The 13447-nt window shown below is 34.7% G+C and overlaps 3 protein-coding genes across 3 annotated transcripts in view; 2 read left to right on the plus strand and 1 right to left on the minus strand.

The window, feature by feature from the left end:
- Window positions 1–823: 823 nt before the first annotated feature.
- Window positions 824–13447, plus strand: part of LOC136808480 (uncharacterized) — a 209915-nt gene continuing 197291 nt past the window's right edge. The window contains exon 1 of the mRNA XM_067065010.1: window positions 824–862. The gene's annotated coding sequence lies outside the window, so the exon portion shown is untranslated. The remainder of the gene's footprint in view (window positions 863–13447) is intronic.
- LOC136808494 (mutS protein homolog 5-like) lies at window positions 1310–7318 on the minus strand. The gene is made up of 7 exons (XM_067065025.1): window positions 7052–7318; window positions 6798–6921; window positions 5353–5433; window positions 4639–4707; window positions 4079–4203; window positions 3135–3241; window positions 1310–1580 (listed from the first exon to the last, which is right to left on the minus strand). Exons 1-7 carry the CDS (start codon window positions 7289–7291, stop codon window positions 1451–1453), a joined length of 876 nt encoding a protein of 291 aa, XP_066921126.1. The 5' UTR covers window positions 7292–7318; the 3' UTR covers window positions 1310–1450.
- LOC136808469 (transcription factor Jun-like) lies at window positions 9383–10965 on the plus strand. Its single transcript, XM_067064999.1, has one exon. It carries the CDS (start codon window positions 9548–9550, stop codon window positions 10610–10612), a length of 1065 nt encoding a protein of 354 aa, XP_066921100.1. The 5' UTR covers window positions 9383–9547; the 3' UTR covers window positions 10613–10965.

Raw genomic sequence — 13447 nt, forward strand, 5'->3', positions numbered from 1 at the left:
ACCACTGATTATTTTAATACAATAATGACCGGCTAGTGAGGGCTGTACTGAGAAATATTGCTTAAGGTTAAGTAACGATCGAGCTTGCAAGAAAAAAAAATTAAAAATCCAGTAAAATACAACGCGCAATGATATTGATTGAGAAAGTGAGTCGAAACTATATAAGATGACGTCATTTTTCACCACGTCATGATTTTAGTACTTTCACTTTCGCTTTCGCTTTCAAGAGAGTGATACATCAAACACGAAAGTACAATATAAGAGGTCAACTTTAATTAATTACAGAAAGCAGATTAGCATGACATCTCTAAACCACAATAATAAGCTCTCTATTAGGATCCAAACAACGTCCATGTGACATTCATAACGTCGAAATAACGTTATTTGAACGTTAAAACAACGTCGGCAGAGAGAGACTTGGGTCATACAAGCTTTCTATTAGGATCCAGACGGCACACAACGTCAAAACAACGTCCATGTGACATTCATAACGTCCAAATAACATTATTTGAACGTTAAAACAACGTTGAGTGCCAACTGGTACACAACGGCGGGGAGAGACTTGGGTCATACTTTCAAGTCAACTAAATCTACGATAACAATCTTAAGCCTACCCTCAGGTACCGAATAAACGGGGTGTTCTTTCTTCAAATTTTAATGAACGAGGAGTAGGGCCTGATTACCGGGGGTTGGGGATTGTACCTCTAAATATCCTAAAAAGAAGGTGCTCATAGAGTTAAACATGGCTGCTTATAGCAAAAAATTACTCTTTTTTCGAAAGCTGAAAATAGTTTTTAAAAATTTATACAATATGGGGGATAAAAGATGAAAAATACTCATTCCATTTAGTCACTGGGTATAGGCGAAATTTTGAAATGAATTTATAAATGGGGGGGTCCTAATAAGGGGGGGTTGAAAAAATCGAAAGATTAACAAGCGGGTCGTTTATTAGGCACCTGTGAGTAGACTAATTCATTGTCTAACACGAGTTTCATCTAAGAGGAGCAAATTATAATTCATCACTTTAACCCACGCCACCAATAAAGCTTCACGGACGATTTTCTATCGTAAGCCTTTCTTCAAGAGGAACATTGGTCATCTGTAAGGCTGTGTCATACCATTGTAAGAATATTTTGAGGGTTGAGGTAGTGGGAAGCTATTCTTTCGCCTCCGAGCTTTAAAAACTCAAACGCAAAAATGATTTTTGAGATTTCGTAGGCCAATTGAAACTATTCAAAATTCTTCTTAAACTTTAAAAATCCGGAGGTTTAGAATTCAAATCCAGAACTTCCATACTTTAAACTCCAACATTTAGGGTAGACGAATTTCAGACCGACGCAATATTTTCTAACTTTAAGCCCGTTTTAGAGCACAAATTCTTCAAATTTTTTAATTTATGCAGAATTTTAAGGCGGGAAAGCTTCTTATACTTTATTGAAAAGGAAATCCGTCATCTAAACTTACCAAAAAGAGATAGTCCTTCCTTGGTCCCACCAGCTTTGTAAACAGAGGGGTGGAATTCTCGTTGAAAGATTTGCAACGAAGAATAAGTATATTCGTCCACGGACATCACGTCGTCTCTATGGTAACGGAAACAAGAGAAAGATAAATAAACACGGTCACGTCAAAATAAGAATACAGAAATCTTCTGGAACGTAGCATTTTTTTATAAGGATGAAATATTTTTATTTACAAATATAATTAATTATATCAAAAATTGGAGGATAATTTTCTTCATCGGGGACGATATTTTGGAAAAATTTTCCAGTGGGAAGGGATCCCAATGGGTCTATGAGAAGGGGGTGTCTTAATGAACACCCAAGGAATGTCTTAATGAACACCCAAGGAATGTCTTAATGAACACCCAAGGAATGTCTTAATGAACACCCAAGGAATGTCTTAATGATACTTGATACAAGAGTATTCTTCACGATGCTCCTTAGGGAAATTTATTTGAGATTTCGAAGAGTGAAAAAGCAATTAAAAGTCTACAAAGGTTGAAGTAAATTGGAATACTTTTTAATTCCAATAGCTCTGCATAGAATTGCCGTTATTAGTTGTGACGTTGGTAAATTATTTGGAACGGAAACGCAGTTGGCACGGAATCAATCAACGAAAAAAATTCCTGAATTGCTTTTTTTAAACACGCACTTATTAGAAAGAGGAAATCACTTATTTTGAAAAGGGGGTGGGAACCTTCATTAGATAATCTTAAGAATGCTTAAGTGCTGGCAAAAAGCCACATTCTTTGTCACAAATAACGTTCCTATAATAGATATAAAAGGTCGAGAGGTTATTTTCTTTTCTAAAAATTTTCAAAACACAAAAGTCTGTTAAGACAAAGGTTAGAAGAGAGAATAAAAACAATATATACAGAAAAAAACATCAATTAAGAAGAAAATCAAAAGAATATAAAGCTATAAAGTAACTGTTATTGTTCGAATCTCACTGCAATTTAAGCTAAAACGAGTGCCTTTTAAAATATGGTGATAGACTCTCTACCTTCACTCATATTTCATTCTCTCTCAAACCGGCTGATTATCGAAGTATCGATTGACGTCAAATGAGCTTAGTAAAGCTCAAATTGCAGATGTAGAACGATAAACTCGGTATACATTCACTCACCATCTGCAATCAAGGTCATAATATTTGAGAAAAAAGGGAAATCCACCGGGAAGTTTTTGAACCACAATCGATTTGTAAGTGCTCTAAAGTAGGTTGGAAGGGTAGAGTTTTAACTCTGAGTTTTAACATGAGACTTAAGACTTAGGATCCAAAAGTTCAAAAATAGTCCAATAAGACTCAGAATATAGCCTGGAAGTCTACCAACCCCTCCCAAATTGAAATATTCGATTAAATTAAAAAGATAGCCAAAAATCGACTTTCTCGCCAGAACTTTAAATCTTGAAAAACGTTAAAATAACCAAAATTCTCAATATATTATGACCTTAATTGTGGATAAGGCTATCACTGTATCTCACTAACATTCTGCCGATTAGTAGTGTGAAGGTTTCTATCACAGACTTTCACCACAATGGACTGGGAGGGTGTCAGGGAAACATGGTGATAGACTCTCTACCTTCACTCATATGTCTTTCAAAACCTTGCTAAAAAAACCCCCCGCCAAGACTTACAGTGCGAATATCTTCATAAAGAGGATAGGTACAGGAGTGTCTGTCTCCAACTCGACACCAGGTCTCACGCGGTCCAAATGACGTAACAGTGAACCAACAGAACAAATCTAAAAGAGCAAACAAAAAGATTGAAATCGAAGAATAGAAAAGTTTAAAACTGAAAACAGTTGTCAAATTTCCAAGTATAACAGTAACACACACAAGGGAGTTGTTGGCAGTGCTAGCTGCATAATATATTCTTTCAATGAGAATTGGTTTCATTCCTGGTCACACATTTTACCCACTGTGTTAGGTTAGGCTGCGAGCCAAGGCTAAAGTTCTGTATAGAATGAGAGGGAAGAGAAGAGAAGCTCACTTAAAAAATATGCCTGAGACTAAGACTATGTTCACATATTACTATTCCGTTTCGCTACGGTATGATTTTCATTACAGAGATCAAGTGTGTTAATATTGGTTTCGGAACGTTTCGGAGCAAGGAAACGGAACAGTTCCGTTCCGATGAAAAAAGTGGAGCGAAACTGTTTCGAACTGTTTTGCTTTGTAACGTCTTCTTTTTTGACGTTCACTCTTGTTTCGGAACCGTTTCGTTTCGGAACGATACGGAACCGTAACGTCTGAACATGGTCTAAATTATAAGTAGAAGAAGAATCTGAAGTTCAAATAATAAATATATCACTAATCATCGTGCTGGTGGTATCTTCAAACCCTTGGCTAAAGTATTTTTCAAAACAAGTCTAACAATGGTTTTTGTTCATCCAAAAGAAGTATTTTGTGCACAAATCATGTTGGTGGTATTTCCATAAGCATTGCTTGGCAACAAAAAATGAAAAACCTTTGGCTACAGTATTTTTCAAAACGAGTCTAACAATCAATGGTCTTAACCATCCCGAGAAGTATTTCATGCAGTTTTATACAGAAAAAGAAAAGAAAAAAGTTTACGCTACCATGTTTGTGTCTTCAAAAGCGATTCTCGAGGAGAAATATAAATGTCGATCTTCATCATCCATCTGGTCAGTGAGGCCAGGTAATCCACTCATGGATAAAATCTTTCGTTTGGCCATGTCATAATCTTAAAAATAAGAAAAATGATTGAAAAACTATTTTTACTTTCAAAATGTTGATTTCCTAAAGATTTTTTGAGACAAAAGAACCTTGAACTTCAGTCACAATATTAATTCCTGGAGGAAATGCAAATATAATAATAAGCCCTTATTGTTGGAAAGAAACAAGAAACTCAATTTTGTAAAGAAACAAGTGATACTTTTAAAGACCTATCTGGTTATTAAAACTACCGTTAGTTCGTCTAATGTCGACATCCCTCCTCTAATTCCGACACCCTTTTTATCAGCTGTTTATCATAAGGTTGAAACAGTTTTTCTTTGCTTAGTGGTCAGAGAGGAATAATGCTTTTTCAATCAGTGATTCCAACTTTCATAATTTTCGTATCTCTAAAGAAGGGTGTCGGAATTAGACGAGAGATTTGAATGGAAAGTCTGCTACTAACTAAAAGTATTTGCAGGACACAATTCTACATTCCATCTCTCCTGTGATTCTTCTTTACCTTGAACTTCTCCTGGAAATAATCAACAATCAAATTTTGATCAATAAGCTCTAGTTTAGACGGCCGACTTTCTGCCCTGCCTATTCTAATTGTTAGAGTAGGCAGAAAGAGGGCACAGAGTTGGTAGTTAAAATCTTTGCTTGGAAAAGATCGAAAGAAGTCATTGCATTGGGTCAAAAGATGGCAATGCATTGACTTTAGACAGCCCACTTTATGCCCACTTTAATTCACAATTAGAATAGGCAGGGTAAAAAGTGGGCCGTCTAAACTAGAGCTAAGTCCTAAAATACTGCAAGAAAATTTCTTCTAAATAATATTTTTAATGGAGACTTATCTTTGGCTAATGTTTCATAGAACCCATTTGTCAGTCATGTTAGTTCTGTCTGTGATAAGATAAGACTTTTTACCCTCAGAAAGATCGAGATTTGGTCAAAATTGGTCAAATTTGTCCCAGTAAGGGTTGTAAAATTCACAAAATTTTCCTTTGTTTTCCCCTTTTTAGTCCCCGTAAAGATCTGAGGGTCAAAACCTAGTAAACCTAGTACCCCCACCCCTGGGTGATAAGATTGATGATATTGCAAATTATACACCTGTTTTACATCATAATGTATGAAATAATGGAGTTCTACTCAGAAAGTCTAAAAATGTATACCATACCAAGATTTTTGATACATTCGATAAATTCTTCTTTTTGTTTTGTGCTAACCAAAATAACTGTTGGCAGGACTTGAAGCAATACTTGAAAGGAAAGAAAGAGTGATCCAAATATCAAAATGGTAGAAATTAATACATTCATTAATCAGGGAAACGAGCCTTAGCGACTATAGTTTCAGGATAACATTCATTTTGGGGTTTGAGGTTTTGGCTGCGAGTACCTGGATCCTATGACACAAACTTATTAATTATAATACATATTAGAATTTTTTCTCTCTGAATTTCACAGGATTGCGTAATAATTTATAGATTAATGTTATTGAGCCTTTCCTTTGTTTAGAAAAGTGTTTCCTTAGGCAACAAGGAACTTAGGGAGGGGAAAACCAAAAGTGATTATATTGAATGTTTATGATAATTGCCTTGTCTAAATGAACCGGAATTGTGTCTAATGAAGCCTTTCTTGTTTATAACTGGTATGTGGCAGGTTTACACCCTTCATGATACATTCAAAGTGGCAAATAAAATGAATACAGATTTAAAGCATTTAAGCTAAAAGATACTTAGGATGAACTACAGCGGTGTCTCAAGAATTTTGTACAAAAAATGGAGCTGTCTATTTTCAGAAAAGCAGCTTTTTTATGATAAGTAAAGGAGAGCCCATTAAAAAAATCAAAGGAGGAGTGTCTTTTGTTGAAAAATAATATCAACAAGTCATTGAAGTATCTTAAATCAATAAGATTAATAAAATGTCCACTGTTTGAATTAATCCTTTATTCTATGTGTCAATTACATTTTAATTTATTGATAGTGACGTCAGTAACCAGTGTCAACAAGACAGAGCAAATATCTCATAAAGTAATCTTTCTTAAAAAGGATGATAATCATGACATCATCACTGGGTTATTGAATGAAAAAAGAGGAAAGAAAAAAATAGAATCCAGTCTTTCATGGAATTTTATTTTCAAAAGATAACTACTGCTTCAAAGGATATTTTCTACATGTTTGATTGATTATGCAATCCAACTCTCCGAGGGAATGACATGAAGGAAAAGTATTGTCTACAAAAATAAATAGTCTGCATGTGTATAAACAACTGTTCCTTAAAGCACATGTTAGATGTTAAATGATTTGGCGGTTTATGTCAATGCATGTCAATGAAAGGGATCTGAAATCAGGGGGTGTACAAGAAAGGGGAGCCAAAACGCTGTGGTATAGTGGTTATTAACCTTGGTTGCTGCACAGGTGACTGAGTTTCGATTCCCACTCGCAGCGGTTCACTTGGCAAGTGAATGAACCTTTGCCTGGGTCAACACATGCCATGTGAGGGGAATTGGGTAGTCAGTCCAAGGGGCTGACGGGACGCTCATTGAAAGCATTTATAGTTGCGAAAATAGGCTTCAAAGCCTCCTGCAACTCAACCAAATAGAAATAGAAACAATAAAACTTACACTTTTTTAACATTGTAAAATTGTTATCTTCAATTATATCTTTCATAACATAAAGAATTTGCACGTCAGAATCATAATAACATGCTCCAAGCTTCTGGTTGACCATATAGAGAGACAAGAACACCTAACAAGAAAAGAAAAAAAGACATTCTTCTGGGGTAAGAAAAAATTTCCCTGGAAATCTCTAGAATTCACATATCAAAATTTAGTAATTTAAAAACTCGAAAATTACAAAACACATCTGATAGCCTTACATCTGGGTTTTCGATATTGGATAAATCCCCATCAAATGAGACTTGATTCTTTCCACCTTCAGCTGGACATTGTAAGACGGATTCATCAATGCCAGGTCTTGATGTTGATGGAGCGGAGACGGTAGAGTTTGTATTTGTGTAAAAACCGTGCACTGATCTCTCATTTGATGAACAAGATTTTGCACTCCAGGTAGCACCTGGTCCACTTGATGTGACACTTTGATTTCTAGCTGATGACATTTCTATCAATTTTTTAAAGGTTTTGAAAATATAACTTATTACAAATAATCCATCGACCAGTTAAGATACCTTGAAGACACAGCACTGTTATAGGTATAATATCAACAACCTCTTCCTGCCTCTTCTAATTTCCTCATTATTGGCATTTAATAGGAAGGTTAGAATCCTTGATTGAGTCTTTTAGCAGTCATAGAGGAAAATCATTTTCAATCAGTGATTCTCGGACAGGATTAGAACTGGGGGGGGGTACTTAGGCAAATGGAGGGTACGGTATGTGCCGCCCTTAAGGGTACCTTTTTTGGATTTCCCCCTCGCCAGCTCGCAACCCTAAGGGGGTTGACCAAATTATGGTACTGATATAAATCTCTCAAACAAAGACACGTAAAGGTTTTGAAATCGAGCTGAGTGATAAGCTTGAATGTTCCCTTTTTTCTCAGTGTTAGCAATTTTCCCCAATTTCTCTTTAGTTTTCACCAAAAGTTTTCCGAATCTGATTTTTGTAAAAATCACAAGAGATTTGCTTGAGCCTCTTAGCCTAATAATTCACTTTTTATGAGAACTATTTTATAAGAGCAATGAGGCTCAAAAATGCCAAAAAGTAAGAACAACTTTAGAATGATGTGTCTGGAATGGCTATATTTTCAGCAAATTAGTTGCATGGAATTAGTAAAAAAGGGGGTATTAGACCTAAAGTACCTCAGTTTATCCTAGAAATAAGAAAAAAGTCAGGCTCAAAGTGCGTGCCAAAAATAAGAACAGCTTAGCCTTATAATTTACTGGTTCTTTATAGGAATGTTCTTGTGAAAAATATGTGAAATCGAATTGACAAGATGATTCTGCATTATGAAACTCTGCGAGTCTGCAAGTGAATATACACAGCAGTTTTGGATGACATCAACTGCAAATCAAAAGCTAAGAAACTTGTTTAGTTTAATTGGAGTGTGACTAAGAGGGGGAGAAGAACAAACAAAATATCTAGCAAAATACACAAGAAGAGTGCAATGTAAATAAAAGACTGCAATAAAGGAAACTCTCAATTATTTAAATTAGTCATGCATCAGTATGTTATTTAAAATTGTAAAAAATAAAAACACAAACAAATGAATTGGCACTTTCAAGTTTCAGTTTCACTTTCAACTTTTTTCTATACAAAAGAAAAGAAGTTTTTCTGTGGTCATACCTCTCTATCATCATAAAAAGAAATCACATGACAAAATTGAAACGTCACTTCATTCATTTAGAGTTTGAGAGGAAAACGTGAAATAATCTAACTAACATTCAAAATACTTATCTCAAATCAGATTAAGAAGTTGCTGCATTCGGGTAAACAAAAAAAAAATTCAGCCATGTTTTGATAGCCATGTTGGTTCCGAGAATAAAAAATTTCCCGCCTTTTTTAAATTTGTATGATGACGTCACATGACGTAAGCTCTCCCTCCTTGATACTTTTTCGGGAAAAAGCGTCGCGAAGGGTCGGTTTCGGCGGTTAGGAGTTTCTATGCGGGATTAGATAGATTTGAATTATGCAAGGATAATTTTGACATGTTTTCATTGGGCTTTAGAAACATAGAAACTGTTGCTTATTTTTAAAACACTCAAACTATTTTACGAAAAACTGCAAATGTTTGCGAATTTTTGTTTAAAGAAAAAACACTTGAGACGGAGTGGTTCTCGTTACAAGCTCGTGAATTTTCTCGGTTCATTCATTTTTTCTTTCTCATATCATTCATTCTCGTATTTAACGAGTACTACCATATTTGGCAAATATTCTCTGGTTTGACGTATCGTCGTTAATGGGGATTATAAAACAATAGGGAAGAGAAACTTTCGTCCACAGCAACTTTCAAACAAAAACATTCATTATGACGTCAACATTTTTATACATTTGGAATAAATTTTCGTGGTCAGACGATTAAAATATTTTTAAGCGGCGTATTGAGTTTATGTAGAATAGATTTCTTTTAGTAAGTTAGTCCCCGTTTCCCCTTTCAGAAAAAAACAACCAATGAGAACGGACTAAAATTCACATGGACCAATCAGAATGTCGAGTCACTTCCAAAAATAGAACCATTACTCACACACCTTCAAATACAAGGGATCTTTGAAAGGAGCTACATTCGAGAAGAGAAGAGAAAAGCATAAAAAGTTGACAGAGAAGTCTTGAAAGAAGCATTTATAAAATATCATCAAACGAGAGAAAACTCGACAAGAAACACAACAAAATATTGTAAACTTGAATAACTTTGTTTACTTGTTATGTCCCAAGTGGCTTTCCTCGATCGATCGTTGGTTATGAGCCAGAACTATAACAAATCAAATTTGAAATTAGATCTCAATGAGGGAGCTGGCAACTCGAGGAAGAGATCGTTTTTAAATGTTGCTGCCTCGCCAGCAATCCTTGCTTCTCCTGATTTGAAACTATTGAAACTTGGAAGTCCAGAACTTGAGAAACTTATTATAAATACTGGAGGATTTATTCCAACACCGACTCCAAACGGACTATCGTTTGCAGCAGCAAATGCTCACAATGAGCATGGAACTGAAGATCAAGAAAGTTTTTTAGCCCGCGGCTTCATTGAAGCTTTACAAAGGCTACAACAACAAGATGGCCCAGGAACTACTTCAGCACCAACAACCAAACAATGGACAGTTCCTTCAGTTCAAGTTACAAATGAATCGATAAGCACATCATCAAAAGTTGAGACTAGCAGATGGCCAGGACAACCTCAAAGTAATTCAGTTTCTGTGATAACACCAACAAACCCTAACACACCAAGATTACCTGAAATTACAGCACCTTCTACCGTAAATTTACCAATTTCGTCAACTGGAACAGTCAGTACAATGGGTATGACAGCTATTCCACGTAATTCAACATCTTATGTTACGAGACCTACAGAACTTTCGAATCCTACTTCATCTTACTCTTCTGGGTTGAATCTCCCTTCACAAGTCACTCCTTCGTCAATTATGGATTCTAATCAAATTAAGTCGGAAGACGAATCTCTTGACCAGGATGATTTAGACTTAGATATGAATCCAATCGATCTTGACGTGCAGGAGCATATTAAACATCAACGTAAAAAGTTACGAAACAGATTAGCAGCTCAAAGATGTCGTCGCAGAAAAATTGAACGAGAGGATACTTTAAAAGTCAAGGTTAAAGAGCTAAAAGCTAAAAATTCTGAACTCACTACCTTAGCAAGTCAATTACGTATGCAAGTTTGTGACTTAAAGCAAAAAGTTATGCTTCATGTCAATGAAGGATGTCAAGTGTTTTTAAAGGAGGATGAAAAATCAATGTCTGCTAAAGGACTATGATCATAGTATAGTTTATTTCATAACCAAAGGTTTTATCCTTGTAAATATACAGCGCGCATGCAAAACAAACTTAGGAAAAACAAGATTTTTAACTAGATTTTTGATGTATTTTATACATCGAACTTTATGAATACAGAATATTTTTTGATGCTTTTTTTTTTTGTTTATATAGTTTTAAAAACCTCTCTTGTACATTTTCAAAAAGTATAATTCGTTTTACCGTGGGCAGAAATGCAGTCTTGACAGGTTTTAGATTGCATGAAATGGTTTATATATTATTTTTTCATTTTTGTATCTTGTTTTTTTTCAGAATTTCTTGTACATTTGTAGAAAAGATTTTTATTTATGATGTATATCAGAGGCCTAATTTTGAGTATACACAATTTACAATTCGCTAAAAGCATATATGTAACTGAATAACACATGAGATTTTTCAGATGTGTAATTTTTGAAAGGCCTTATTTTGATATATTTTATCAAGGGATTGAAAATTCCCTTCACCTATAGAAGAGATTCTGATAATTTCAAATTAATATTTTAGGATTTAAGAAATTATATTGTTAAGTTTTTTTGACAAATTATAAAACTAGCTAATAAACAATAACATATAAAAATGAAAACAAATTTTTTGTCTCGTTTGTTTTCCACAGATCCTTTACTTCAATATTTAAGCTAAGCTAAATCTATTTCTTTACTTCATGAAAAATTCAGGGATTTTCTTATATAAATGTAAAACAGCAATTGTTTACGAATATTTACCTTAACTTGACGAATGAATATATTCAAGGAACAATTCAGGATATTTTAACAATTTAAAAGCCTAAATTCAAAAATATCCACAGAGATCATCTGTTTGAGGATTTTTAAAATAATATTTTGAGTCAGTCAAACACTATTTGAGTATTATATGGTCCAGGGTGTAGTACCTAACTATTTTCAGGATTTGACTTTTACTGGCGGTGAAGTCAGGCTACACACACCTTATCGGCCATAACTTAGTCGGCCCTAATTTTAGTCACCTCGTCAAAATTTAGTCACTAAGGGCCGACTAAAAATTTGGGCAATTTCTAAATTTACAAGCAGATGGAAAATAGGAGTAAGCTTAAAATACCTGAAAATAAGGTAAGCTTGGTTATAAACTTTTAACTTGGCCCAAATTTTTAGTCGGCCCTAATTTTAGTCACCAAGCCAAAATTTAGTCGCTAAGGGCCAACTAAGTTTTGGCCGATAAGGTACACACCCCTTCACATGACAGATTTGAGTAAGTTTCCAATGATGTCCATCCCCTGCGAATATGCACAGGCGATTGAGGTTCGATTCCCACTCGCAGCGGTTCACTTGGCAAAGTGAATGAAAAATCGACCGGGTCAACCCATCATGCCATGTGAGGGGAATTGGGTAGTTAGTTCAAGGTGTTGACGGGGCGCTAATTGAAAGCGTTTATAGATACAAAAATGGGGGTCTGGATTTCCCTAGGCTGCTGGCATCCACTAACGGATTCGTGCTCCTTATAGAGGATGCTTAATGAGCTATATTTCCTTTGTCCAGAGATACTACCTGGGGTTTTGTAGAGGTCTGCGATTCAGCCTAGGATTTCCCGAGTTATTTTATATATGACGTCATAATTTTAGTTTTGTGACGTCATCACAAAAATAATAACTCGAGTTTTTTTTAGCGTTTAACTTTTCGAGCTATTTGGTGTTTTTTAACTCGTTTTTTTTTTCGTGCCTCAAAGTTTTCGAGTTATTTACATTATATTTTTATAGTAGATATTCGATTTATGGTAAATTCGACTTTATATATGGGCTTGTTAACCAATGATTATAAGGGGCAGATTCGTGTTAGTAAATATATCAACAAATAACTCGAAAAGTTAAAGGCACAAAAAAAACCGAATAAAAAATACCAAATAACTCGAAAAGCTAAAGGCACGAAAAAAACCCGAGTTAAAAAATACCAAATAACTCGAAAAGCTAATAAAGGCACGAAAAAAACCCATTTTTGTGATGACGTCATAAAAACTGAAATTATGACATCACATTAAAAACAACTCGGAAAAATAACTCGGGAATTCCAGGCCCCACAAAAATGGGGCTCAAATCCTCCTGCGACTCAAACATCGACGTTTAAATTAAAGCACTAATTTTGGTAAAAAAAGGAGTAAAAAAATTAGATTAGAGATAGGTTTTGGAGCGACCTGGGACATCTAAAATTATCGTAAAATTACCGCTTTAAATGAGGTGGTTTTTAGGTCAAGAATTACTTAAAATTATCGTAAAATTACCGCTTCAAATGAGGTGGTTTTTAGGTCAAGAATTACCTAAACTTATCGTAAAATTATCGCTTTAAATGAGGTGTTTTTGAGGTCAAGAATTACTTAAAATTATCAAAAATTATCGTAAAATTACCGCTTCAAATGAGGTGGTTTTTAGGTCAAGAATTACCTAAACTTATCGTAAAATTATCGCTTTAAATGAGGTGTTTTTGAGGTCAAGAATTACTTAAAATTATCAAAAATTATCGTAAAATTATCGCTTTAAATGAGGTGCTTTTGAGGTCAAGATTTTAGGTTGAAAACGGGTAAATTTTTGAGAATGAAAAATAAAAGTGGTCAAAATTGAAAATTCAAAAAAATTCGAAGAAAATTATAAGTACATAAAATTTGAGATTTTAAAATTGAGAATTTTAAAATTTTTGAAAAAAATAAAAATAAAAGCGGTCAAAATTAGAAATCGCCCGCGCGACAAAAAAAATCGCCCCGCCGCGAATGAATGATGACCTCAAAAAAGAGAAGTTTTTTGAAAGCAAGCGTGCTATAGCAACAATTTAAGAGTT

This window comes from Clytia hemisphaerica, unplaced genomic scaffold (assembly GCF_902728285.1).
Source record: "Clytia hemisphaerica strain Z4C2 unplaced genomic scaffold, Clytia hemisphaerica genome assembly, whole genome shotgun sequence".
NCBI lineage: Eukaryota > Metazoa > Cnidaria > Hydrozoa > Leptothecata > Clytiidae > Clytia > Clytia hemisphaerica.

Excerpts from the sequence above, each read along its gene's own strand:
- LOC136808494 (XM_067065025.1), bottom strand. The coding sequence starts at position 7,291 with ATGTCATCAGCTAGAAATCAAAGTGTCACATCAAGTGGACCAGGTGCT. Across the intron at positions 4,708-5,352 it reads CGAATGTATCAAAAATCTTG|GAGAAGTTCAAGGTAAAGAA; the intron begins GTATGGTATACA and ends GATTATTTCCAG. Across the intron at positions 4,204-4,638 it reads GTGTCCTGCAAATACTTTTA|ATTATGACATGGCCAAACGA; the intron begins GTTAGTAGCAGA and ends CTTATTTTTAAG.
- LOC136808469 (XM_067064999.1), top strand. The coding sequence starts at position 9,548 with ATGTCCCAAGTGGCTTTCCTCGATCGATCGTTGGTTATGAGCCAGAAC.